Source organism: Hippopotamus amphibius, chromosome 6 (assembly GCF_030028045.1).
Source record: "Hippopotamus amphibius kiboko isolate mHipAmp2 chromosome 6, mHipAmp2.hap2, whole genome shotgun sequence".
Taxonomy (NCBI): domain Eukaryota; kingdom Metazoa; phylum Chordata; class Mammalia; order Artiodactyla; family Hippopotamidae; genus Hippopotamus; species Hippopotamus amphibius.
This window is the reverse complement of record NC_080191.1, coordinates 85,220,478-85,235,084: the sequence shown is the minus strand read 5'-3', so window position 1 is coordinate 85,235,084 and position 14,607 is coordinate 85,220,478. Positions and strand designations below refer to the sequence as shown.

Genomic DNA, 14,607 nt, shown 5'->3' with positions numbered 1-14,607 from the left:
AGGTTCTGTGGAAGAAGAAATCAGAGAATCCTGAGCCCCAAACTTAAAGTGACCACCTTCTCGAAAGTGATGAGACAAAAGTGGAAAATAACAGACTTTATTTGAAAATTGCTGTTTGTAAAAGTTGTACTTTAAAAGACAGCTTAGCGAATATAACGTATCAGTAGAAAAATCAGCGTGTGTTTCGTAAATTGCAGTATTTGACTTTATACTGATCCTTCACATGATAAGGAAGCAAAATATGGCTCCCTGTCTCTCTCAGCATCATGGGTTTTTGCTGTGTCCTCATACAAGACTAACCCTGTGACTTTAGACCTCTTTAGTCCACACATTAACATTTCTTAGGTTGGGACAGCTTAACTCCATACCTGGAGCACTTTCTAGATTTATGTGAATATTCATCTGACCATAGTAGAATGCTACCACCCACAGAAACAGGTCTTACTTCTCTAGTTACTGTGTATGTCCCCATACATGTTGTGGCCATATTATTTTCCAGAGAAATATGAACTCTTGAAATATAAATGTCAGTAGTCCCAGATTATTTGTATTCTTTGTATTTCAATTTGTACTAGGATAAAGGGGAGTCTCAGAAGTCCCAAAGTAACAAGCATAATATAGCCAGAGCACATTAAGTCACTGTATTGAGACCTTGAGCATTTTATTATTTCTTACAAAATTTCAGTGCATCTAGCACTTAGCATTTCAACATTTTACGTTGTTTTACATAATCCTGTATTGATAGTTTATAAATCAATACAACTGAGATGAGACGAACAGATGGAAGGAAATGACAGATGAATTGGAAAGTGTAACTAGTTCAGGAATTCAATAGAAGGGTTATCTTTGAAATTCAAATCGGGATCAGGGACCACAGATCAAGAATGAGCGAAGTAATCAGCCTGCAGATATTTAAACTTCAACGTGGAAAAAAATTCTCAATGTCTCAAGTCCAGGAGGAATCACAGCTGGTTAAAGCTACATAATGGCTGAAACAGGAGTAAAAGAATGAGGAAGAGGGTGCTGGAAACTCATGAATCTCTAAGACTGAAAGTTATCATTTTTTTTAATGGATTGCTTTTTTTAACTTTTTATTTTACATTAGAGTTGATTAACAACGTTGTGATAGTTTCAGGTGTATAGCAAAGTGATTCAGTTATATATATGCATGTATCTATTCTTTTTCAAATTATTTTCCCATTTGGGTTGTTACATAATATTTTTGGCTATCCTTTTTAAGTACAGCAGTGTGTACATGTCAATCCCAAACGCCTATCAATTTTGTAAGAATAAACTTAAGTACCCAGTAGATTTAAGTACCCCAAGAAATAAGGAATCCATGCTGAGAAATGGTAATACCATTTTTAGGACTACTTAAAATAATGAGGATTATACTCATAATCGGTTATGCACTTGCTGTGTGCCTACCTCAGTCCTACTCGGGGTCTACACATTATTCCTTCTCATTAAAACAACCTGGTGGCATAAACATGGTCAAGTGCTTTTTATAAGATTACAAGAACTAAAAAGCTAAATGAACATCTGGTGAATTTCAAAATAATAAACAAATAATTTGAATAATTTAGGCTAAGTTTTTTTAAAAGATTTCTGCTGTAGTGGATCGGAATGGAGGAGGGAGGATGGGGGTTGTATTTTTATTTCTTTATTATGAGTTTTTTAGTGATCTTTGTGTTTTGCTTTTTTTTTCAATTTTTGGAACCAGCAAGACTGAAACTGACAAAGGAAGAAATTAGTTTGGTTACTGGGACTGGTTTATAAACACTTGCATTTTAACAAGATTTACACAAAGACAACAGTGAAGTAAGTAGCAGCCTTTACCAAGATGAAGCTGCTCATCTTTGCAGAGGTGTCACAAGTAACGGTGGCACATTCAAGTGATTAAGTTGCACAAAGAAAAAGATCTCTGAAATCATGGCTGTGTGCTGCCGGTGACTCGATTTGCTTTTCAAAATGATTGGATTAGGACACACATTATAATGTAATAACACAGAACAATGTATTAAGAACTTTAAAATACGTATGTTATTTTTATTCCAGGCTATTAGCCAGACCTCATTCTGTACTTTACTCTTCTACCTTGAATATCACACTTGTATAAAAGCAAGTTTTTTTCTTTTGAAAGGTTGTGGCGATGTAATCTTAACATTAACAGAGAAAACAACAAAGCATTATTGGTTAAAAAGGAAGGATCAAGAATGTAGCCAAAAGAATTATGCGAAATGTCTGTAACTTAAATTAAACCAAAGAAAGGATCATTCCCATAATTATGTTTCAAGAAAAAAAATTCAAGTAAAGTAGTCATTTTAATCTCCCTTGAGTTTAAATTTACATTCAGGCTTCTTTCTCCTCATAAAAAAATTGAGCACACAAATGGAATTAGAACTTTTTTTCTATTACAGATAATGTACAGCATAAAGACTCCAGGGTTTCTAATTTCTGTCAATAATTACTCTGTCACAAAGCAGAGGTAGATATTTGAAGTAAGAGCAATGAGTTGGAGATTAACAACCTTCTGAAGCACATGTGACCCCCCCCCCCATAATGAGTGTGAGTCTTTTCTTTTTCTACAGAGCATCTGTACAACCACCACTGCATTTTTGCACTTTTTCTTCCTGGCTTCATTCTGTTGGGTTCTGACTGAGGCGTGGCAATCGTATATGGCTGTAACTGGAAAAATTAGGACGCGGCTCATAAGGAAACGCTTTTTGTGCCTTGGATGGGGTAAGCATATGAATATTCCCTTTCATGCTCTTGTTAAAATGACTTGGAACATTTCTGCAATGATTGAAGCTAGAGAGTGTGATTATCCTCAAGCTACTTTTCTTTGTGTCTAATTTGATATGTGGAAGTGGAAATATAGGAAGCTGGTCATATCTGAACATTCTTTGAGCATTCGGAGCTTTAAAAAGGAGTGACTATTACATGACCACGTAGCTGGTCAGTGATAATCAGTAGTGCCCACGTGGTAGGAAATGAGACCTGAGGTGTCTACAGGCAGGAAATCACAGTGTTCTCTACTAATAGGTTCTGAAAACTCAAAATGTCTTAAGATGTTCAGGGCTGAAACTATGATGTTCTAGTCAAGTACACTAACCATGTACTCCCCAAAGGAAAACCTTGAGAAGTCCATTTCAAGAGAGCTATTCACATCACAGGATAAAGACGTCTAGACCATGAATGAAACCTCCTGGCTAGTTTTTGGGGTCCTCAAAGGAAACACAGAATTCCTGACAGGTTAAGGATGAATTAATTCTTCATTAGGAAAAGTTATTCTCACATTGCCTTATGAAATGGACATCTGGAAGACCTATACATTTCAAAGGACCAATTCTAATGTTTCATTGGAATTAATAAATTAGTTTAATTATAATTAATTAATCAGTTCAATTAACTTAAGAAACTAGTTTTAGTAAAAAACAAAACAAAACAGGATTTTGTCTTATTTGCCTTTGAGTTCCCAAAGACTTGCACTAAAAAAACCGAGGAACTTTGGACCAAATATATAACAAATGTCTAATATACAAGAAGACTGGAGAATAGGATGCTAGAGGGAGCCTGACAAGTTACAAATAAGTGGACTTATTACCATAACAGAATAATACATGCTGGGAAAATAGAACCAAGCACACAAAGATGACCCATCAGGTTTCAGCCAGGGGCTGTCATGTCTGCACAGGCAAATGGCAAAACCATTAAGAAGAGATTGGAGAATGTGATGTACTTACACATTCTTAAAATTTTTGTCTGGATTTCATGTTTAAAGACCTTCTAAAGTTGGACTGGTATTGAATCAGGAACTGATTAGATCCAAGAACTATAATATGCGGGGAAATGAAGGCTTTCCTTGAAGTGAAAAGAGTAGCAATTTTCAGGAACCTTAACTACATTATTTAACATTGTGACCAAAGATGATCTTGAGGAGAAGGGTACACAGCTGGTCTCCAAGTTTGCAGCTAACATTAAACTATTCTGGGTAGCAAAACAGCTAAACCAATGGCTCTGGACTGTCAGGAAGTCTGGGAGTGGGCAGAATAGTGGCCTATGAGTTTCATGATGGCAAAGTGCCATGTGATAATTTAGAAAATTTTTAACTCTGAATTGTGTGGAATGGAGACTAGCTCTTTACGTAGGACCGGAACAGAAATTTTAAAAGTCAACTATGTGAAAAAAGAGAAGGAAGAGGGAAAGGAGGAAAGGGAAGGTGAGAAAGAAGAAGCATTGTGTGTGTGTGTGTGTGTATGTACATATATACAGAGAGATATGTGTATATATATACATACACACACACATAGATAGACCAGCATTTGTTTAAAAAAAAATGGTATGTCCTTCAGAGGTGCTTTCCATAGTTCCCATCATTTAAACCTTGTAAAGGAATGTGATGTCATTTGAAGATTCAAAGAAAAGAATGACCAGAATAAAGAAAAATGATAGGAGGAAAGAAGGTGGGTAGAGGCGACACAGGAAGATGAAGAGATGATGGATTTTTCAATCTGAAAACATAACCATAGTCTTCCTGAAACAAAGGCATGACCAGAACTTAAAAGCAACAAATTAAATAGCTTAGGTTAGACTGAATCCCATTCATCAAACACAGGGAGTTTCCATTGAACTTGAGCAAGGTAAGCGTGATTCATAGAAACATAAACTAAAAGATGTCAGGTTGGAATTGGAGCAGAAATGCTGGCACTTGAATACCAAGAGGGACTAAGTAATGCATGGAGTGATACCTGCCTAGAGATTCATGAAGAAAAATTGGCATAAATTCTGTGCCCCTCGTTCAGGATCATTAAAGGAGGATGAGCAGAAGCCTAAAAATCAATTCCTCAGGGCCCTTAACCCTGTTCCTACATTCTTGTTATTATAAGTTAGCCATAAAGAATTGAGTGAGAAGACTTATTTTTTCTATCTTATTATAAGTACAGCTTGATGTGGATCAATATGAGGCCAACTGAATGTTCCATTTCTGTGATATTGCATCACATCAGAACATGCATTTTTTGCCTTTCTGATTTTATAACTATAAATTTCCTTTATAAGAGTGTAAACCCCTAGGGAAAAAATAACTTAAAAGATATACTAAATCTCTGTTATGAGTTTCCTTTAAACCCATGTCAAATGTGGTGGTAACCTAGCAACATCCACGAAATGCACTGACTTAAAAACCCAGCTGCCGCACACGTGTTTTTGTACTTGGGAGAAATTTTGTAATGGAAACACACTTTATGAAGTGATTCATCTGAAGGTAGTTCCTCCGATTTCAGCACTCCGAGTTTGTCCTTGCTTTGCTTGAGCCAGTGTGCATAGTGGTTGTAGCTGAATGTGAAGTGTGACAATGCTTTTCTTGCAGGTTTACCAGCCTTAGTGGTGGCCACATCAGTAGGCTTCACCAGGACAAAAGGATATGGCACTGATCACTAGTAAGTCCATCCACAGTGATACCTCTTGTTCATAATTAAGTCAATCATCAAATATGCTTCATTAGTCTTGGCTGGCACTGCTGACGGTTTGCACTTTATCAATGAGTCATTAACAGTGGTAGAAGTCACGTTACTGAGGAATAATGTAAGGTGGCTTAAATGCACAAAGCTAGGCATTAAATGCTGCAGGGCTGTTCAGAATTCTTTCAATTTCCCATTCTTTGTAAGACCAGAGTCCTTAATTTCCTTCTTTTTTAAAATTAATTTTCATTAGAGTATAGTTGATTTACAATGTTGTGTTAGTTTCAGGTGTACAGCAAAGTGAATCAGTTATACATATACATACATCCACTCTTTTTTAGATTCTATTCCATATAGGTCATTACAGAGTATTGAGTAGAGTCTTAATTTCTAAGATATTTCAGTATTTACTTTGCATGTTCAATCTCAAATACATTTGTTTAAAGAACTGGATAAATCTTGACATGTTTACCTTTTAGAATATGATTCTGATCTGAGTTTCTGATTTTGTGAATCAGCTTTGTGACAAAATAGCCACCAAGTTTTGTCATGTTAGTTCAAGTTTCGTTGCTATGTTAGGGTAATATATACTGAAACTTGTAGATCAGGGACTCAACAAACTCCACACTAGAAAATGCCTGGGCTATGGAAGAAATTAGAAGAGAGAAAAAGGGGTATAGTATCAGCCTGTCCTAATCAGAGCTGTAATACTGAGAACATTCTATGAGATAATTTATGTCAAGTCTATATTTAATGCGTCAAATGTAAAACAATGCACTTTCATATTTTACTTCACCTGCTCTTTCAAGTTGAGGAGACAGTTGAGAAATGGGGAAAGAGATGTGCATCTTATTAGAAGCATATGTTTTAAAAGGAGATGTCCTGTTTAATCGTGCTCAGGTTTGAGATAGGAATCACTGCTAATTAGGCCCTCTGGCGAGTTCATCCAAATGGAGAGTGTGCCAAGAGACACCACTTCACCTGCCTGCCCAAAAAGAAACTTCCAAAGAATTGCAAGAACTCCTATCATCAGAGCCCTTGGTTTTCTTATGGAATCTACAGTATGGAAAAACTTGCTGATAGCATATGCTGTACAGCAGTCCTACTACAGCACCACTGCCTTTAAGCTATTACTTTTCACAATTGCATGACTTGTTGAAAGGCACCGTTTTGGGGATATGGGAACAAGTGGGATTGTAGATGGCACAGTTCCAGCTTTCAAGGAGTGTGTGATTAACACTGAATGCAATACCATGAGGAATGTATCAGTTTGAAAATAAATTTACACAAAGATGCAGTAGGAGTTCAGTGGCACTCTCAGAGGCACCAAACTGAAGCGTTCTATCAGAACACTTCTTTTTCTTCAGGTAGTTTATTTTTAAAAGTAGATATTAAATTGTGGACCTCAAAGTGGGAAAGTAGAATTTTATGTAATCACTGTTATAGCCAAGGAGCAATAACTAGATGCAGACTTTGAATACACACACACACACACACACACTGATTTACATAGCAACATTCACCCTATTAAGTGTTTATAATTCTGTGAGTTTTAACAAGTCCTATAAGCACCACCACACCCGATATAGAAAAGAAAATTTCTTAGAAGTGAGAGAGAACGGTTACTGTTAATTGTGGATTGTTGTTCATTTTGGAGGCAACATGCTGATTCCGAGGACCGAGAAATAATATTAAAAGGGTCAGAGGTCAAAGACAGGGGCCTGAAACGGTGGGCATGGCTCTGCCTTGAGACGACCTGTTGGCAGCCCTCTGCTGTGAGAGAATGAGTGTGTTTACCTAAATGGTTACCATGTCTCTATCCATGCAAACCTGCATCTCTTGGTGGATCTAGTAATTGAAACAAACACAACTGCACTTATTTTTATTCAAAAGCTTATCTTTAGTGAGTTTTTTTAGTAGTCGGAGAAAAAGTAAAATTAGAAAGAAAAAAAAAAAAAAGCATGGGAAATGTAGATTATCCGTTCCTTGCAATGATGGCTTTTAAACCAATTTCTCCCACTATCTCAATGGCCTCAAGGAAGAACAGGTAAATGCCACATATAAAATTCTAAAAACAAGCTTTCTTGCTTCAAAGTATACTTGAAAAATTCCATAATGAATATAAAGCAGCATTTTATAAAACATAATAGTCACCTTTGTATTGAAAGTCAGTATAAAAATCTCACTGCAAGAGTAATTTGTCTAAAATGTTTTAACTGCCTGACCGTCAGTCCTTATAATCAAAGTTTCTTTCCTGTGAGAGGTATATAGTATTTCTTTCTTTTTTTTTAAGAACTTTTATTGAGATACAGTTAACATACAATAAACTGAATATATTCAGAGTGTACTATTTGGTATCCCAGTCTCCCAGTTCATTCCCCCCCAACCCTCCCCTCTATAGTATTTCTTACCCACAAAATGCTCTCATTTTAGCTTTTTTCCATATCTTCTATGCATCTTTGTAAACTACAAACCTTTGAAATATGCCAGAATTCCAAGGCTAAGCACACAATCCACGTTATTTGTGTCATACTTGAGTGGCTTCACACTTATCACTAATTTTTGTTAGTTTTTATCTGATATTATTTTCAGTTGCTGGCTATCTCTTGAAGGAGGACTGCTCTACGCTTTTGTGGGACCTGCCGCTGCTGTTGTCTTGGTAAACACCGAAATCAACTCAGTTTGTTTTCTTAGCAAAGGAAGTCTACTTTGTTTCCATTTGAGTGAAACTTTCGAATTGATTGTGTAGAAATTTTAAAGTTCAGTGAATTATTACTTAAATTGGAATATTGACTGCTCTTCAGTCCTTTATTATGCTAAAATATTCTTATTTTGAAGCCTGAAGAATATTAAACGTGGGAGTGTGCGATTTCTCTTACAGGAATTTCACATTTGTGAAGAAGTTTGAGTAAGTTTCAGTAAATTCTTCCTCGTGAATGTGTAGACTTTCATCATGTATTACTATTTCACCTTTACACTATTCTGTATGATCTACATAGTTATTAAGATCTCAATAATAACTGTGGCTGATGCCAAATATCAACAAAAAACATATGTTCGTGGGTCAAAGTTTCTCAGCCTCAGTGCTGCAGACGTTTCTTTGTTGTGGGGCTGTCCTGCGTATTTATTAGCACCCCTGGCACCTACCTGCTAAATACCAATATTACCCTTCAGTTAACAATCAAGAAACGTCTCCAGAGAGTTCTCAATGTTCCCTGGGGATAAAAATCACACTGCCCCCAGTTGAGAACCGCTGCCGTATGTGATGCATAAGGTTTACAGATGTTTCTTTTTTGAATCACAGAGTAATTCTGTTACATGCTTGCTCATAGGAACATGAAAATTTTCCTGGTCATTTGCCTTTCTTTCTTTCTGAATTTATTGATTACAAATCTCTCTTGTCTAATAAATCTTTGAAAAATGTCAGAGAGAAAAGAAGCAATCTGAATTAAATATAAAGATCCATTTTGCTGTACAATTAGATTTCTAATTGAAAAGTCACCTTTTAGTTTCTTGAACGATTCATTCCATAAATTGGAAGCTAGCGATATCTTTCTTAATAACTCTATGTGACTTTTCTTCCTTTAAAGCTTGTTCTTCCTCCTCTAAATTATAACAGGGAACAGAAACTGTTTGTGATTCACAAGAAAAAGAAAATCTAGGCATGAGTGTTGGAAGAGCATAGGGAAAATGAATCTATTACATATATTTTTGTCTGCTCCATTGAATTTTTATTTAACCAATTGAATTATTATTTAACCAATTGAATTATTTCCCTAGGCTACTGGGTTAATATACATATAACCTTAAAATAAAGAAACACAAAGTATGTATACAATTGAAAGACCAGAGGTCTTTGGAGTAGTGATGAAAGATTTAATTGTGATTAATAGAATCCATGGAATACACTTTTTTTTAGTTCAAATAATAGATGTACGAAGATGAGTAAGTCTTTCTCTTGATCAAATGGTATCTTGTCAGGTAGCTATGAAGAGTGACACCTCCTAATTCCTTATCTAACAGGTGATTTGAATCTTCCTTACCCCAGCAATTAGGCAGATTTTAGCTTTATAGTCCATCTGCCCAAATCATATTGGAGAAGGGGACATTTCTTTTTTATTAACTAGTCATCCTGCTTCATTTAAAACAGATTTTTCATGAACTACTAGTTTCAATGTAAAGGCTTCACCCTTTGCATTGGGGGATGCACCAAGATTCTTTTGACGCTGGAGCGTAAGGGGCAAGAAGGCAAAAAGGAGAAAATATTTTTCCTTGATTTTATCTTGGTTTCAGCATTGTTCTGGATTCCTTTATCAGGAAGTGCTGGTAGGCTAGAGAACCAGGGCACTTATAATAAAACTGCTACAAATAGACCACAGCCATCTATCTCTACAGCTTATTACAGTTTGACTTGAGAAAGACAAACGTGTGATTTCATTTCAGCTATATTATGCAAAAGACCTTTTAAGTGGGTAAGAGAGTCTTAGAAAATGCTGAGAACTGTTTAATAGAGCACATTGTAAAAATGAGTGTCAGTGTCCTCTTAAAGGATGCTGGTGAGTGGAACAGGCTTTCCTCTTTGTCTAGGAGAGCAGGGTGCATTCAAATGCTCCCCACCTCATGGGAGAAACAGCTTCACGCTGTGCAGACCTGAGACGTTCTGTTCTCCCAGCAGGGGGCAACACCAAAACCCTTGCACCTTAGACTACCAGGGCTCACCATAGCTGCACACTGCGAGACCAAATCTTTTGATTCCCAGACATCGGGTAAAACTCATCAGCCAATTTATTTTTATTCAAAGATGACTCAGAGAGAAGAAGGCCGGATTGGCACAGTATGGCAACTTAAAAGTTAGGCAGTTGAATGTTAATTTCCTCAGTGTTCACTGCAAGGCATGGACATTGTGTGCTTAATGTACTTTAAAACATTAAAGTAAAATACCTATCCAACTCACAAGAATTCTTTAAGAGATAGGTGAATGCTAACCCCACTGTTAAAGTGTCCCATTTTCCTTTACACACTTATGAAATATTTGAGAAGGGCTTCGTATCACTACCATCGTGAGTATATGATTCTGCCGAGGTCGTGAATGGATGAAAGTGGGTTTTCAGGAAAAAATCAGGGACCTGATTCCCTTCAAAATCATTGAAAGGTCAACCTTTGTTTCTGTTTGACAGGTCAACATGGTGATTGGCATTTTGGTATTTAATAAACTTGTTTCAAGAGATGGGATCCTAGATAAAAAGCTCAAACACAGAGCCGGGTAAGCTGCCATTGGTGGATTCTGAAGGGTCTTTACCAGTGCATCCCACACTCCAATCCCAGGTCACCGGCTGCATTTGACTATGCCTTGAATTTTGTTCTTGACAAACCGGTGTGTATGGTAGATTCTGCCATTCAAGTTTCCAATGGGCTATTCTTAAGGGGGAGGGGGGGGGGGTGTGACCAAAATCTGAAAATAATTAAAAAGACCATTAAGAAAATCTGGATTTGTTTGTGCATATTGTCGGTTTGTAAGATAAGAAGATTAAATATTAAGGCTAGCCCTGAGTTACTTGTCCTTGGGTGAGAGTTTTCAAAGACCTCCTAGTTTTAGTCACAAAGGACAGGAGGGTATATTGAACAAAGTTTCAGTATGGGACACAACTGAATCAGGACAAGCAAATCTTAGGAGGGCAAAAATATTATGTTTTCTTTGATTCATTGTATATATCGGAAAAATTCTTCACTTGAAATACTCACTTATGAAACACTGTTCTTATATATTCATTTTTATATTTTCACTATAACTTGCTAGAGTTACTCATAATTTTCACTTGCACATTTTAACCACTTATAAAATTTTGAAAAGCATTGCCTTTAATTTTACTGTTATTATAATAGCACCATATCTAATGACTTAATAACATTTCACAAGCAGGTTGATAGCAGCTTTTTAAGGTTATATCATTAGCTCATATAAATTTGTAAATACTTGGATGAAATATTAATGCCTTTGAATTTCCCTTTGTATCTTTTTCTTATAAAAAGTTTATAGCTTTCTCTTTTCAGTTTAACTGTACTTTCGTTCAAAGCTTACCCCGTAATTGTTCTCATTTCTTTATTAATTCATGGTATCATTTAATAGTCATAATATTTTATCACTGACTGGTGGGAATTTTAAGTCCTTTGTGTATTTATAATCTATGTAATGATTTATAAAATAAGATAGTCCAGGCATTTTTTTCCCTAGTAAAAGGCTAGGTTTAACGGCTTTCTGTATAAAGTTGTATGTCGTTGATATAAAACATTAGAACTACAATGATGTAATAAAAACATCATTGGAGGTTCCTTTCTGAGGGGGAATTACTTCCCATCTAGAGAATTTTTTTCACTTCAGCTGAGTCTCTAAAGCAGCTTCAAATAGGCAGACTTGAACTTGTACAGACAGCTTTCTATACCATTTGAACTTGAAACTTTCACACTCTTATTCATTAGTCTGATGTATGGTTAGAATTGAAGCAATCTTCAGTTATTTCTGCCTAGATTAATCATGTCAGAATAGATTGTTCATACTGGTTACTGGATATAGAAACAGTTCTGAGACTAGTGGTGTAAACTTGTATCATTATTGTTTTTAATTGGGGGTGGTGTGGGTTAATGGTTAGGATAAAACTTTGAAGTAAACGAGAAAGCCATGCTCACTATTTAGCTCTGCAACTTCTTGGCTGTGTGTGTTTTGGGGCATGTTATTTCATCTTTCTGTAGCTCAGTCTTCTCACCTGTAAAATGGGGATTATAACTCTTGCTTCATAATAGAGTCTATAAAATACAATGTGTATAAAGCATTCATTAGAGTATCTAGCAAATAGCACGCAACCACTCAGCAGTTGGTGGCTATTGTTATGATGGGTGAAATGAAGAAGTTAAGCTAGACAGCTTGTTTGCAAAGGATCCTGAACTTCTTTCAACCAAGCATCCACCATTCATGACATTGTGGTCAGAAAAAGACACGTGATTATCAGAATGAGCATAATGCTAAGGATTTATTAAACTCAGTCTGTATTTTTTTTCTCATTTGATTATTTGATACGTAACATCCAGTTTGATTCATATAGCTCTTTGTAAGAGATAGTATATGTTTATGAGAAATGACAACATTGTCACATTATGAATTTAGAAATTATCCATTTCAATCTACATATTAATTTTAAAACCTCTATTTCTAAAAATATTATTAAAATTTACATCCATTTTACTGGAAAAACTGAGTCAAACAGTTTTTTGGGATTTTTTCCTGGTCCAAAGGCCACTGCTGGAGAAACAGAAATGATGTTAATACGAGTTATAAAAGCAGAATGCTGGTTACTGTCCAAAGCATAAAAAGACTATTAACAAATTAAAGACCCTAGGATTAAAAATTTTTTTTCTATAATAGAAAATGCTGTTTTAGCTTAAAGATTGAAATTTGCTCTCTATTGTAAAGTGTGATTGAATGAAATTTTTAGAAGACATGATTATTTGCAGCTAAGTTTTAGTTCTCAGAGAAGCAGTGAGGTCAATAATACTTAGTGAAGAACAAATAATCAGAATTATTCAAAGAAGCATTGGGCAGGAGCTAATTGATTAACTTAACAATTGATCTCCCTAATTGTGAATATCAGCCATTTCAGGTTGTTTGACTATATATATTTAGTCAAACATTGAAACATTATTATTTAGAATCAAATATGGTACCAAGATTTTCCTTCTCCCACTTTATGTACTTCTTCTATTTCCTTTCTTCTTTTCATCATCAATTATTAGAAACTGCCAAGCATATAATTTATGCTCAATAAAGGTTATAAAGAAATGAGTGAATGAATATTTAAATAATAATACAATAGTTTGACAAGTTTTGTGATACGCAAACTAGATTAACTTTTTCTAATACATGAAATATATTTACCAAGGGGGAATTTATTGCAAATATTCACACATATAAAATGATAGCTGGAAAGAATGAAAACAAGATAAAATGGCATGTGTCTTTTTAGAATATCTCAAGTATAATATTTCACTTTCTCCTCTTTTTTTCTGCAATGGAACTTTCTTATCTACTATTTTGAAGCATGTACTGTGGAGAACACTGGTCTAGGCTTTCTTCTGGCAGCAGTTTCAAACACACCAGCCATTGAGGCATTCATGAACCAAACTGGGTAGACTCTTACTACTTATTATTTGGAAGATTCTGGACACCTGTGGCTAGTACATGTGCCCTGGGTTGAATCAATAAAGTGAATGGTTTAGAATCATATTCTTCACCTTCACATCTAACTCTGAGAGCTTTTATTTTTCTCACGGGGTCTACTGATCAATCTTCTTAACAGCTTTCAGATTTGTTATCTCATCCAAGTACAATTTACCAATGAGGACACCTCTTTAAAAGAGAGCAGACATTCCTAATTAGGAGCCCCTATGACTTTCTCTGTTCTGCCATTTATATTTTGCACATCGTAACATAGGTCCAACACAATATTATTTTTTCATAAAACCTACTGGGCAATCCTGTACTTTAGACATAAACATCACATGTGAATGGACGAGAGACCACAGAAAATTATTTCAAAGTGTTTTGAAATTTGATTCAAGTAATTCTTTTTGTTTTTTCCTAAAAGGATAGGATTCTAATAAACCAGTTATTTTCAAAGGACTCTTTTCTAAAGAAAAATGTGTCATTTTTCTACGTAGTGTGACTTTGATTCTATGAGATAGTAGATTGAATATGAATGCAAAATCCTCGAGACTTGAATAGACCATTTAAAAGCTATTAGGTTGGAGTCTATGACAAAATGTGCAGAAAGAATATTTTGAACTAAGTGACTATGTTAAATGTGTTTTATTAAAGCAGAAAACTATCTCTCTTTTTATTATCAACTAATATTTCATCAAATCTCATCAGCCCCCTATATTCAGATCATTCTAAAATATAGACAGTACATTGATTCTGGAAGAAATTTCAAAATATGAATATGTTGAAATAAAGTCTACATCTTCCACAAACGACTAAAAGCCTAAAATATATCTTTCTCTACATTGGACCTCTGAGATACATGTGTACATTTCAGAAGGTTTTAATTGATCTTATGTGCTTCTGTAAGTGGCGATAAGCATCTCTGAAGCTAGG

General features: G+C 35.4%; 1 protein-coding gene across 1 annotated transcript in view; it reads left to right on the top strand.

Moving 5' to 3' along the window:
• ADGRB3 (adhesion G protein-coupled receptor B3) overlaps positions 1-14,607 on the top strand; it is a 751,391-nt gene that overhangs the window by 692,022 nt on the left and 44,762 nt on the right. The window contains exons 19-22 of the mRNA XM_057740064.1: positions 2,592-2,742; positions 5,372-5,441; positions 8,055-8,121; positions 10,640-10,725. Of these exons, the coding sequence (XP_057596047.1) occupies positions 2,592-2,742; positions 5,372-5,441; positions 8,055-8,121; positions 10,640-10,725 (374 nt within the window). The remainder of the gene's footprint in view (positions 1-2,591; positions 2,743-5,371; positions 5,442-8,054; positions 8,122-10,639; positions 10,726-14,607) is intronic.